Source organism: Dasypus novemcinctus, chromosome 18, assembly GCF_030445035.2.
Source record: "Dasypus novemcinctus isolate mDasNov1 chromosome 18, mDasNov1.1.hap2, whole genome shotgun sequence".
Classification (NCBI taxonomy): Eukaryota; Metazoa; Chordata; class Mammalia; order Cingulata; family Dasypodidae; genus Dasypus; species Dasypus novemcinctus.
The window spans coordinates 51,811,146-51,825,593 of NC_080690.1; the positions used below are offsets into that span (position 1 = coordinate 51,811,146).

Genomic DNA, 14,448 nt, shown 5'->3' on the forward strand with positions numbered 1-14,448 from the left:
CCCCAAGGACAGACGTAAAGAGTGTGCACACCTGTCAGTCAGGCTGTGCCGTGCCTGCTCGCTTCTCTTCCACACGAAAGGGAGCGGCCACGTGACAGAGAAAACATTTGGTGAACAGAGCAACTGTACAGCTTAGGAAGGAGACTGGTGGCCCGTCTGAGCCGGGGGCCTCTTGAGGGCCCACAGAGGTGACTCCCAGGCTGAGAAGGCTTTCCCTGAGGTGACCTAACAGGAAGCACTTCTGCTGAGGTAGGGGCTGCCTGTGTCACCGAGGGGAGGAAAGAGGCGACGAGAGAGCACGTGGAATAGGATGCCGCCCTAGCCGAGGGAGATGCATGGCATGAGGAGAAAATATTTACCTGCTGGTAGAGGGAGGATGTGTGATGTTTATTTTTACCCTTTTCATTATCTATTTTCTAACTTAGCCACGAAGGTCTGTCCTACCTATGGTAGGAGTTTTTAAAAGGCTGAAAATAAAGACAAAGGCAAAAAAAGAAACTTAAGTGACATTCAAGTGACTCATTTTCTTCCTTAAAAACCAACCAACAAACTGAAAAAAAACCCCAAAACAACAAAGAGAAGAGGCTGAGGGAGGAGGTTCTGGGGAGCAGCTGGTCTGAGGGGCTCTCTGAATAGGGTGGGGGGGACAGCAGGCACAGCCACCTCCGTGAGCACAAGGGGCAGCCACGTTGGCCACGGGCCATACTCACCACTCTACGATCTCCGGGTGGAGGATGGTGTTGTTGACATTGAACCTGTGGAAGAAGAGTGAATCAAGCCCATTAGTTCAATCATCTATCATCTCCCAATAAGAAATACCTCATCCAGGACAAACACAGCATGACCAAGAGAGGCCCCAAACGTTAAGTTCGTGACTCCGGCCCGGGGAAGGCCTGCTGCTCAGCTCCTGCAGCAGACCTGGGCACTCGGGCCAGGTGCTCCAAGTGCAGCGGGCTGGGAGCGGGAGCTTGGCCGCAGGACGCTGTCTGCCCCTCCCAGGAAGTGGCAGCACAGCCTCTTCCTGCCCCATCAGGGACAGAGCAAGCTGGGCTCCAGCGCTCCTGGCAGGACATCACCAAGGAAGATGTCACAGACCTCCAGGCTTCTGAAGCCACCTAAAGTAAGAGGCCTGAAGAAGAACTCAGCTTTAAGCATCTTAGTCTCTCAGTGTAAGCAAGAGCCAAAGGAAGGAGAGGAGGAGCAGGTCTAAGCAGCCCAAACAGCCCGCACTTCTGGGACTACCTCAGAAGGAGGCCGTGGACACAGCCACCCATGGTGAGCTCCCTCTACGTCCAGATGATGGCATGGGGTAAGGAATCACCATGGGACAGCTCCCCAAAAGGGGACTGGGTGGGCACGGGCTCCATCACCTCACCAAAAGCCTTTGCCTGTGTGCTGAGAGCTTCATGAGCCAATGAGATGGTTAAGAAGGAAACATCTGTAGAACCAGACAGATAAAGAGAACTAACTAACTTCTTTTGCCAGCCACGGGGGATAACTGGTACTAAACTTGCCCACCCACATACACAAGTAGAAAACTGTACAACAAATATAAAACAACTCTTTTCAGACAATAGACAATAGGCAGTGCAAAAAAAAAGTGGGATGAGCACTGGGATTGCCCTGGCTTTCTGGCCAGAGGAACTTTCTGGACTGCAGCACAGGAAGAGAATGCTCAGGCAGAACACAGGTCTCACTGAGGTAAGGAACGAAGACTGGAGTTCAGGGAGGATGAAAGAACTTAAATCTGTGGGCAAAATACCAGAGAAGAGGACGCTACAAAGAGAAGGAATTCCAGAAATGTACAAATATATCCTCTTGAGTCTTTATTAAATACTAAGAGGTGTGGGTACGGTGAAAGTTCTTGAGACAAACAGCAACTACCAGGGGCTGTAAAGTGGAACATTCCCAAAGCTCACACAGGGCTGGGAGATGTTTGAGATCTATTATCTTGTTGATTTTAGATCTTATCTTTTCTTTTTTTTTTTTGTCTTTATTTTCTTAATATTACATTCAAAAAATATTAGGTCCCCATATAACCCCCATCCCCTTCTCCCCACTTCTCCCCCCATAGCAACAATCTCCTCCATCATCATGAGACATTCATTGGATTTGGTGAATACATCTCAGAGCATCGCTGCACCTCATGGTCAATGGTCCACATCATAGCCCACACTCTCCCACGTTGCATCCAGTGAGATCTTATCTTTTCTAATACAAATACTTAAAGCTATAAGTTTGCCTCTAAATAGTATTTTAGCTGGATTCCCCAAATTGTGACATGCTGTGTTTGTGCTATCATTCAGTTAAAAATAATTTTTAAATGTCCCTTGTGATTTCTTCTCTGATCTATTGGTCATGCAGAAGTAGTCTGTTTAAAAATATCTGAGGATTTTCCATCTTTTCTTATTGATTTCTAGATTAATTCCACTGTGGTCAGAGAATATATTCAGTTTCATTTTAGTATCTTAAAATTTAACGAGACTTGTTTCATGAATGAACACAAGGTTGGTCTTGGTGAATGCTCCATTTGTACTTGAAAAGAATATATATTCTGCTATTGTGAGAATATTTACCTAAGAAATAGGAAAGCAAATGTTCACCCAAAATCTAATACATGAATATTCATGGTAGCTGTATTTGTAGTAGTTAAAAATGGGAAACAAACTAAATGTCCATCAACTGTGAATGGGAAAGTATTGTGTTCATCCATATGAAACAATAACATTCAGCAATATAAGTGAGTTACTGATGTTGCAGCAAAGCCAGGAGTTCTGAACCGCAGAAAGACCCAAAACTAGCACTCAAGAGAAGTGAAGGAACAGATTTATTACGCACAAGCCTAGAGAAGAGTCAATCTCCAAATTCTGAGCCCCATTTTTCAGTTTTCATAGGATTTCAGGTGGGATCAGCATAACTTTTGCTCATTGGCTAACGCATTGCTAGGTGTAATTTTGCAAGCGGGGTTACAGAAGAAGAATGCAGCTGCAAGGTTGAGGGCTGATTTACAGAAGCGGCGGGGGTAGGGTCACTCGTTTGATATCTTTCTGCTAGGCCATGTTTTCAGAGGCTGATTTACAAAAACAGGGGGCAGGAGTTATTTACTTGATATTCTCCTGCAAGGCCATGACCCCACAGGCCGATCCACAGAAGCGGGAGCAGGAGTGACTTGTTAGATATTTTTGCAACGTTATGCTTTTTATTTCTCAACACTGATACATGCAGCATTATGCTAAAGAGGATTCAAAAGCACTATCCTAAATGAAAGGAGCCAGATACAATAGACTACAGCTCATATGAATCCATTTTTCGGAATTCTAGAAAAGATAAAACTTACTGAAATACAGAAATGCAAGGGACCCATAATAGACAAAACAATCTTGAAAAAGATTAGATGACTTCCACTTCCCAATTTCAAATGTATTATAAAGCTATAGTAATTAGTATGTGTGATAATGGCATATAAATCAATGGAACCGAATTGAAAGTCCAAAAATAAACTCTTAAATTTATGATCAATTGATTTTTGACAAGGGTGCCAAGGCAATTTAATAGAGGAAAGAACAGTCTTTCTAACAAACAGTTCTAAACGATGACACCAGCAAAAATGACGCAGGAAAGACCTCTGAAAATTCTCTATTCCATAAAAGCAATGAGAAAAATGGCAAAAAAGTTGTCAGAATCAACTTTTTCAGAACTCTGGATATTAAATAAAAGCTTGGGGCTAGCAGCAATTAGGGCAGAGTTTATTTAAAAAAAAAAAAAAGTTGAACCTCAGTCAGTTTCGTGGTGTTTTAACTTGCCCTCTTCCCACCCCCTCTGCTCGAGCTCCACATAGCTTGAAAACCGCAATCACGGTGGAGGCCACCAGCTCGGCAGCCGCCAGAGGGGCAGAACGGAGTTGGTGCTCCTTCAAAGCCTCTTTCAGAGAAGTCATCATTTGACCTGTTCGGTGGTTTCCAGAAGACCCCATTTGTAACTGTCTTTATTTAACCTGACTCAGAGTAGGACCAATGGATAAAAGACTTTTCCCCACAGACAATAGTTGCAAACAGAGGCAACTGTTAAACTTTGCAGCTGCCTGAGAGAGGAATACAACTGGAACAAACAATAGGCTAACTAAAAACTCAAAAGAAAAGCCTTTTGGGGAATGATATGTCTACAGAGGAACTCTGCAAAGCTCCCAACCAGTCCTGGGAATCTAGAAAGCCAAGAGCATGCCCCTAAGCTCTCACTCCTGGCTAATGTTGATGCTGGGCAAAAGCAGAAAATAAAAGGGGTGTTAAGACCGTGCTGTCTACTGTCTGGCTAAGTGTTGAAGGTATTCCCCAACATGTACACATAGCCCCTTGACAAAAACCGGGAGTCTTACTGGCCTCAGGCATTTAAGGAAATCTCTACCCAATTATTATCTGGCTACTAAGCTAACCAAGCAGAGACTTCAGTGGTCACATGCAACAAAGAATACAAACTTTGCAGAATTAGCTCAGGAAAGCCATCAAACAAACAACAACAAAACCAACCATAACAGCAAACCCTAGGAGGGATAGGGAATCTGATTTTAAGAGTTGTCACATTATATTATTTGAAATGCCCAGTTTTCAAAGAAAAATTACAAAAATTTTTTATTTCTGCAAAGAAACAGAACATACATACACAAAAAGGGCACTAGAAACTGTCCCTGAGGAAGGCCAGGCATTGGACTTACTAGTCTTTAACTTTAAATGTGTTCAAAGAGCTGAAGGGAATCATGTCTATAGAACTAAAGGGAAGTATGAGAATGAGGTCTCACTAAATAGGGAACCTCAATAAAGAGGGAGAAATTATAAAAAGAAACCAAGTAGAAAAAGGAACCAAGTAGAAATTCTGAACTGAGACATAAAATAGTGAAGTAAATTCACTAGAGGGATTCAACAGCAGATATGAACAGGCAAAAGAATCAGTGAACCTGAGGTTAGGTCAACTGAGATCACCCAGTGTGAAAAAAAGAAAGAAAAATGAATGAAGAAAAACTAACCAATCCTAAGAAAGCTGTGACATACCGGCAAGCACATCAACACATGCAGAACAGGAGTCTCAGAAGGAGAGGAGAGAAAGGCAAGAAAGAACACTTAAAACTTCCAAAATTTGATGAAAAACATTAATTTACATGTCCAAAACACCAAATAATTCCAAGTAGGATAAGTTCAGAGCCACACCTAGACATGTAATAAAATTGTCAAACAGTAAAGACAGAGAATTTTGAAAGGTGGAAGAGAAATGCAACTCATTAATACAAATGATCCTCGATAAGGTCAAAAGCTAATTTCTCATGAAAATACATCAAGGGGGAAGCAGACGTGGCTCAACTGACAGAGCGTCCGCCTACCCTATAGAGGATCCAGGGTTCAATCCCCAGGGCCTCCTGACCCGTGTGATGAGCTGGTCCACGCGCAGTGCTGCCACACAAGGAGTGCTGGGCCATGCAGGGGCACCCCCGCGGCCCACAAGGAGAGCCGCCCTGTGTGAAAAAAGTGCAGCCCGCCCAGAAGTGGCACCGCACACATGGAGAGCTGACACAGCAAGATGACGCAACAAAAAAGAGCCGCAGTTTCCCAGTGCCACCTAATAATGCAAGCAGATGCAGAAGAACACACAGCGAATGGACACAGAGAGCAGACAATGGGGAGAAAGGGGAGAGACAGAAGTAAAATAAAACTTAAAAAAAAAAACCACACACATGAAGGCCAGAAGGCAGCAGGATGATATATTCAAAGTGGTGAAAGATAAACACTGTAAGCCAATAATTGCATATCCAGCAAAGCTATACTTCAAAAATGAAGAAATTAGGACATCCCAGATAAACAAAAACTGAATTTACTACTAGCGACCTACAGTCCTTCAAGCTGAAATGAAAGGACACTAGAGAGAAACTCAAATTCACACAAAGAAAAATAGCACAGGTAAAGGTAACTACATAAACATAAAAGAAAACATAATTGTATTTTTTCTCTGCAGCTTCTTTTTTCTCCCCTCTGATTTAAAAGACAACTTTAAAGCAATAATTATAAATCTCTATTGATGGACACATAATTTGTATGATAGCAGGAGTACAAAGGCTGGGGTAGGAAATGAACTACAGATGAGCAAAGGTTTTATAACCTATTGAAACTAAGGGTTAGTAACCTATATCAAATTTTTATAGACTAAGATGTTAATTGTAATCCTCAGGGCAACCAAAAGAAAATAAGCCAAAAATATAAAACAAAATAAATAACAAGGGAATTAAAAAGACACAATAGAAAATATTGATTTAATATAAAAAGGTAGTAATGGAGGAATAGAGGAACTAAAAGGACATAAGATATATAGAAAACAAACAACAAAATAGCAGATAAATGTTACCTTATCTAAAGTTACAGTAAATGCATATGGATTAAACACATCAATTAAAAGGCAGAGATTGGCAGAATGGATGAAAAAAACAACATGATCTAACTTCATGCTATCTCAAAGAGGCAAACTTTAGATTCAAAGATGCAAATAGGTTGAAAATAAAAGAATGGAAAAAGATATACTATACAAATGGTAACCAAAAAAGACCTGGAAAGATTATACCAATTTAAGACAAAATAGGGTTTAAGAAAAAAACTTCTTCTCAAAGACAAAGAGTTGACTAACACTGTAAACCAAATGAATCTAATAGACATCTCTAGAACAATCCACCCACAATAGCACTTTTTCAGGTGAGCATGGACCATTGTGAAGGTCAGATCACATGATAAAACAATTCTCTAAAATTTAAAAGGACTGAAATCATACAAAATATGCCCTTGAACCACCATGGAATGAATTCAATAACAGAAGGAAATTTGGGAAATTCCTAAATAGGAAGAACTCAATGCACTCCTAAATAATCAATAGACCAATGAAAAGATCAACAGGGAAATTAGAAAATTCTTTGAGATAAAAAGAAATGAAAACACAACACACCAAAACTTATGGGATGCAACTAAAGCAGTGTTTGGAGGGAAATTCATTGCAGTAAATAATTAGCTTAAAAAAGAAGAAAGACTAAAATTACTAAAATCAGGAATGAAAAGGGGACTATTACTACCAATGTTAAAGAAATGAATAGGATTATAAAGGACTATCATGAACAATTGTATGCCAATAAATTAAATAACCTAGATGAAATGGACAAATTCCAAGAGACACAAACTATGGAAATTAACTCAAGACAAAATAGAAAACCTAAATTGAAACAGATCTATAACAAGTAAGAAGATTAACTTTTAGTAATCAAAACACTTCCTTCAAAGAAAAACTAATGACTAATGTCTTCACCAGTGAATTCTACCAAATATTTAAATAAGAAATAATACCAATCCTTCACAAACTCTTGGGAAAAACTGAAGTGGAGCAAAACACTTTCCAACTCATTCTTTGAGGCCAGTATTACACTGATAGCAAAACCAAAGACCTCATAAGGAAAGAAAACTACAGACAAAAATCCCTTATGAATATAGACACAGAAATCTCCAACAAAATACTAGCAAACCAAAAATTCAGCAATGCACAGAAAGGTTTACACTCCACGACCAAGATGGGATTTACCTTAGGAATGCAAGCTTGGTTCAACATATGAAAATCAATCAATGTATTATACCATAGTAATAGAATGAAAGACAAAAATCATGATGCAGAAAAAGCATCTGACAAAATCCAACATCTTTTTATGATAAAAACACTCAAATTAGAATAGAAGGAACTCTCTCAACCTGATAAAGGCTATCTTCAAAAAACTCACGGCTAACTACATGCCTAATGGTGAGGGTCTAGAAGCTTTCCCCATAAGACAGGAACAAGAGAAGGATGTCTGCTCATGCCACTTCCATTTCAACATGATGTTGGAAGTTCTAACCAGGGCAATTAGGCAAGAAAAAGAAATGAAAGGCATCTAAGTTGGAAGGAAGAAGCAAAAACTACCTCGACCAGCATGTGACATGACATACAGAAAATTCTAAGCAATTCACAAAAATACACTACTATAATACATACATATAATACATGAGTTCAGCAAGGTTAAAGGACATAGGATCAATAAACAAAAACCAATTGTATTTCTATACATCAGCAACCCTAAAATGAAATTAAGAAAACAATTCCATTTACAACAGCACAAAAAAAGGATGAATTAACTTAGAAATAAATTTAATAAAAGAAGTATGACTTATACCCTGAAAACCATAAACTATCATTGAAAATTTTAAAGAAGATCTCAATAAATGGCAAGACAGCTCATGTTTATAGATTGGAAGACAGTATTGTTGAGATGGCAATACCCACCAAATTGATAACTGCAAGGGATCCAGAATAGCGAAAACAATCTTGAAAAAGAATAAAGTTGGGGGACTCACACTTCCTGATTTTGAAACTTACTATAAAGCCAAAGTAATCAAAACAGTATGGTACTGGTATAAGATTACATATGTAAAATCAACAGGATAGAATTAAGAGTCCAGAAATAAGCCCATACATTTATCATCAGTTGATTTTCAACAAGATTATAAAGACTAACAAGGAAAAGAGTGTCTTCTCAGCAAATAGTGCTGGGACAATTGGAGGGCTATATGCAAAAGAATGAAGTTGGACCCCTACCTCAAACCATATATAAAAATTAAGTCTAAATGGATCAAATGTCTAAATGTAAAAACTAAAACTGTAAAACTCTTAGAAGGAAACACAGGTGTAAATCTCCATGGCTTTGGATTTGGCAATGGTTTCTTAAATATGTATGACACCTAAAACAGAAGCAACCAAGGAAAAATAGGTAAATTTGAATTTATCAAAATTAAAACTTTTATTCACTAAACAAAAGATAGGAAAAAGAAAGCCCACAGGATGGGAGAAAATATTTTAGAACCATATATCTGATAAAGGCCTAATATCCATAATATAAAAAATTCTCATAAATCAACAATAAAAAGATAAATAAGCCAATAAAAAATAGGCAAAGGATCTGAATAGACATTTATCTAAAGAAGACATACAAATGGCCAACAAACACATGAAAAGATGCTTATCATCATTAGTCATCAGGGAAATGCAAATCAAAACCACAATGAGGTTCTACTTCATACCCACAAGGATGGCTACAATAATAAGAAGGACAAATAATAAGTGGTGGCAAGGTTGTAGAGAAATTGGAGCCCTCATATACTGCTGGCAGAAATGTAAAACGGTGCAGCCATTTTGGGAAACAGTTTTGCAGTTCTTTCAAAAAGTTAAACAGGGAAAATTCGATACACTTGGGGGGGTGGTTTCCATATACAGATTTTTCTGTAAACCCACAACTGTTCTAATAAGAAAAGTGAAACACAGAGTAACCACATGATCCAGAAATTCCACTCCTAGGGGTGTGTGTGTGTGTGCGTATGAAAGATGAAAACATATGTCCACACAAAGACTTGCATGGTGTATTAGTTTCCTTAGCTGCTAAAACAAACACCATACAGTGGGTTGACTTAAAAATGGGAACTTATTGGCTCATGGTTTTGAAGCCAAAAGAAGTCTGAAACTGAAGCATCAGCAAGGCGATGCTTTCTCTCAGAAGACAGTGGTATTCTGGGGCTGGCTGCTGGCAATCCTTGGTCCTTGGCTTTTCTCTCACAATGCAATGCACGTGACGGCATCTCCTTTCTCTTCCAGTTCTGTAGACTTCCACCTTCTGGCTGCTCTCTGTGGCTTTTCTTTCTGTGTCTTGTTTCCTTTGTGTATAAGGACTTCGCCATATTGGATTAAGGTCTGTCCTCAGTCTGTCTGGGAACATCTTAAGTAACAGCATCTGCAGAGGACCTAGTTACAAATGGGTTCACACCCACAGGACATGCCTTCTGTGGGGGCATGATTCAATCCCCAATACATGGAAGTGTTCAAAGCATGATTCATAGTAACTAAAAAGTAGAAACCAACTGATGTATAGATAACAAAATGAGTTTTATCCACATAATAGAATATTATTTGGTGTTAAAAAGAAATGAAATATCGATACATTCTACAACATGGGTGAACCTTGAAAAGATTATGCTAAAATAAGCCAGACACTGAAGACCACATATTGTATGATTCAATTTATATGAAATATCCAGAATAAGCAAATTTATAGAGATAGAAAGTAGATTCCTGGTTGTTTAGGGCTGGGGAGAATGGGAGTAAAGGAGAAGTGACTGCTGATGGGTACAGGGTTTCTCTTGAGGTGATGAACATGTTCTAAATTGACTGTAATGTGACAAACAACTCTTACGAACATTCTAAAAACCAATGACTTGTACACTTTAAATGCGTCAACTGTATAGTACGTGAATGATATCTCAGTGAAGATATTTTTAAAATCTTGCTGAATTTTATTGTATTAAATTTTACTTCAATAAAGCTGGTGTTTTAAACATGGACAAAACTAAAAAGGGAAAGACACAGATCCACAAGCACAGTTTGAGATTTTCACACACCTCTTTCAGTAACTAGAAGAAAATAAAACACAGAAATCAGTAAAGATGTGGAAGATAGGAATAATAAAATTAATCAACTTGACTTAATAGATAAGTACAGAGCACTACAGCACACAATTGCAGAATATATATTCTTTTCAAGTCCTCATGAAACACGTATCATAATGAATACATGCTGGATGTTCCAACAAATTTCAAATGGTTAATCTTGTATTCAGGGAAGATTAATCACAATAAAATTAAACTAGAAATAAATAACAGAAAGAAACCTATAAAATCCTACAATGTCTGACAATTAAGCTTCAATAACCCACTGTTAAATAACCCATTGTTCAAAAGAGAATCCACAATTAGAAAATATTTTTAATTGAATGATTTTTAAAAATGTGAAATAGCATAATCTGTGAAATGCAGCTAATGCAGTGCTTAGAGGAAAGCTGATAGCCCTAAATGTATATAGTAAAAATGAACACCAAAATCAGTGATCTAAACTTCCATCCTAAGAACACTTCTTTCTCAAGAATCTATAAAAATAACAAGACAGACCTAAAAAAAAATAGAAGGAAATTAATAAGAGAAAAAATCAATTAAACAGAAAGCAAACATATAATAGAGAAAAATCTGCAAAGCCAAACATTGATAAAATTAACTTAACAGGTATCTCCAGAAGACAAGAGAGTTAGGTCAGGACACATCCTCAACACAAGAGAACAGGACATGACCCAGAGCTCAAGCTATGGGTGAGACATCTGGGGAAGTATGGCATGTCCCATCACAAAGTTCAGGCCTGGGTGGAGGAGCCCTGGCAAGCCGTCACCTTCTGGAGTCAGAGACCTGCTCCATCTCAGGTTAAGATATCACACACAAGCAAAGGCAGGGTGGTGACCTCCTGTCCTCCTGCAGACCAGGGACTCTTCGTGGTGTCACTGCTGGTGCATGGAAACACCTATGAAATGCCACAGTTGTGAGCCTGGAATCCCTGCTGCAGACTGCGACAGCTGGACAGGGGAGGGACATGGGCGAGAAGAGAGAAGACATTTGCAGGCAGAGAGGATTCCAGATGCCCAGTGCCTCAGGATTCCTAACTACACACGCAGGATACTTAATTCAGTCCACTTAAGTGTTGTAGTGCCGAAGCCCTACCAGAGCGCTCACAAGCAGCGTCAGTGGTTCAGAGTTAAGAACAGATGGCAGATGACATGAGCCAGGACCACAACCCAGTTCTGCCTCCCATTTTGCCAAATGTCACTCTGACATTAAGAAAAGCCGTAGGTTAGCCACTCAATAATGAAACGCAGTGGTATAATTTCATTCTATGAAATATACAGTTGGGGGTTAAATCATGCCTCCCCTAATAGGCATGTTCAGGTCTCAACCCCTGGTCCTGTGGGTGTGACTCCTTTGAAACGAGGCCCTTTGAAGATGACCTTAGTTAAGGTGTGCCCAGGGTGGGACTTAATCCAGTATGGCTGCGGTCCTTATAAGCAAATGGAATTAGACACAGAAAGAAAAGCCACAGGGAGCAGCCAGAAGCTGGAAGTCAACAGACCCAGGGAGGCAAGGAGAAGATAGCGCCATATGCGTTACCATATAACAGAAAAGCCGAGGACCAAGGATCGCTGGCAGCCAATCCCAGACCACCACAGGCTTCTGGGAAAAAGCATCACCTTGCCGGTGCCTCAGTTTTGGACTTCTTCTAGCCTCAAAGCCATGAGCCAATAAATTCCAGTTCTTTGAGCAACCCAATGTATGGTATTTGTTTTAGGAGCTGGAAAATTAAAACACATTCACACACACACACTTGCAGCAAAGTGAATGGACTTGAGTTAGAATGCCTGGGTCCAAGCCCCAGCTCTACTGCACATCGGCTGGGTGGCCCTGGACAGGTTCCCTAACCTCCTGGCGTCTCGGTGTTCCCAGGTAGGAAACAGGGGTGACCATGTTCCCGTCTTATGGAGGGGTTGTAGGGATTGATGGGTTCATCCTGGCCAAGCACTCAGTCCAGTGCCCTTTCCAAAGGAAGGCCCCACACCCGGGCTCTTGTCATTACACCTGTATGTGTGTGTGTGTGCAAACCCTTGCACACGCAGTGGACATTTGTTTCCTTCCTCTGCATCTGTTTCTGTTCCTGTTCAGGAAACTCCCTTCGTGGCAGCTCTTCTCAGGAGGTGCAGCCCACCTGTTCCCAGGAAGCCGAGGAGGCAGGTGCTGGGATCTCGCCGCACAGTCACCGTGGACAAGGACAGGTCTGTCTGGATCTCCCCGTCCCTGTCCGGTGTCTGAGCCTGGTCATGCTAGTGCCACTGTGCTCCTCAACCCCTTCCAACAGTTCATTTTCTCCTGCACCAGGCTGGCTGACTTGTGTTTCCCACAACTAGACATTCTGACCCAACACCCAGACAGATGCAGATCCGCGGGCTCACCCTCAGTCAGGAGTACACTTAGAAAAGACACGGCAGACCTAGAGATGTGTACATGGCAGAGACCCACAGGGGCTATGCACACAGACACACATACGTACACAGACACGTGCATACACGGACACAGGCAGGCACACACAGAGCCGTCCAGACACACAAGACTTCACACATCTGTACCGGCAAACATTTAGACATACACAAAGATATTCACATAAAAAGAAAAACACACACAGACACACACAGACCTAAGCATACACACAGACCCACACGAGAGACATGTGTAAGCACGTACTCAGGCCCACACTCAGAAGGTCATCCAGCACAGGGCCGACGAGGCTTAACTTCAGGTAATGGTATTTCGGAAATTCCCTGGCTTTGCCTCTGTGCTGGTGTTTTCCACGATGAGCAGGTATTAACTGTGCAGAAGTAACAAAACCACACGGTGCCTGCGAGGGTGGGAGAGCATCGAAAGCAAGAGGAATTTCCTGGTGGGCGCTCACATGGGCCGGAGAAGAAAGGGAAAGCATTGTGGCCAACGGCCCCTGCCACTGCCTCCGACTTTCCCCCTGGAGTTTCCCACCCAACGAAGGAGTCAGGCCCTGGCCAGGTAACAGGCCCAGGCCGGCCCCAATGTGCCCCTACGAGGGAGCTGGGGCCTGCTCTTGTCTCTTCAGGACTCCTCCCCTCAAAGAGAATCCCATGGGCCAAAAGCAGCAACCCAGCCCTAAATACTAATCTAATATACAAGGTAACGGTAGCCAGTAAGCCGTGCTCCCCAAACCACAAATCGGCATTCTGCTGCAATCGTCAAGTTTTATTAATGCCCTTCTACTTCCTGGGTTTTAAAATTCTCATCTTTGAATATTAATATTCCTGCATTAACAACCCCCAAATTCAGCAATTTCATATTTAACTGCTTATTTAAATGGATTAATTTGTAGCCAATTGTCTTCAAATATGCAAGGCAATTAAAGCAAATGCCGAAAGATAAGAAATATGCTTATAAGAAAGAACCAGCTGATGTAAAGTATCGAATGCACTTCTCTCTCAGACAGCAGCCGGAAGCAGAATCTTTCCTAACTCATGGCTGGGCCCAGGGCTCGTGGGCTCCTGGGTAGATGCCACGTGTAGGGGAGAGAACTGCCTCCTGCTGGGAAGGCACCGCCACCAGGCTCGGCAGACGCGATGGATGGTAGACAGTGGCCCCCCGCTCAGATCAGATCCCCTGGCCCCCACGGACCATCTTTCCCTTCACCGTGTCTCTCTCAGGAAAATCTGCTCTAAAACCTCCCTCCTTAGATGCTAGTAAAGATTCTTCATGGATGACCACTCCCAGTCTGCCCTCCTGCAGGCACCAAGAGCTCCAGGCAGCGCTGGTGCCCAAAGGCCACAGGAGGAGGTCTCAAGTCCTCTTTGTTCCAGAGCTTTCCTCCCCGCCTCCCCGTCCCCTACCCTCCACCCCCAGCCTCCCGTCAGAGCCTGCAGACCGCCTGCTCCTTCCAGGACAGCTGCCCTTGGACCTGGTCCCTCTACTCGGG

At 41.6% G+C, this 14,448-nt stretch overlaps 1 protein-coding gene across 1 annotated transcript in view; it reads right to left on the reverse strand.

Annotated features, from left to right (window-relative positions):
* The window catches only part of PEPD (peptidase D), a 116,427-nt gene that overhangs the window by 74,233 nt on the left and 27,746 nt on the right, over positions 1 to 14,448 (reverse strand). Inside the window, exon 7 of the mRNA XM_058280121.2 lies at positions 711 to 755. Within this exon, the coding sequence (XP_058136104.1) occupies positions 711 to 755 (45 nt within the window). The remainder of the gene's footprint in view (positions 1 to 710; positions 756 to 14,448) is intronic.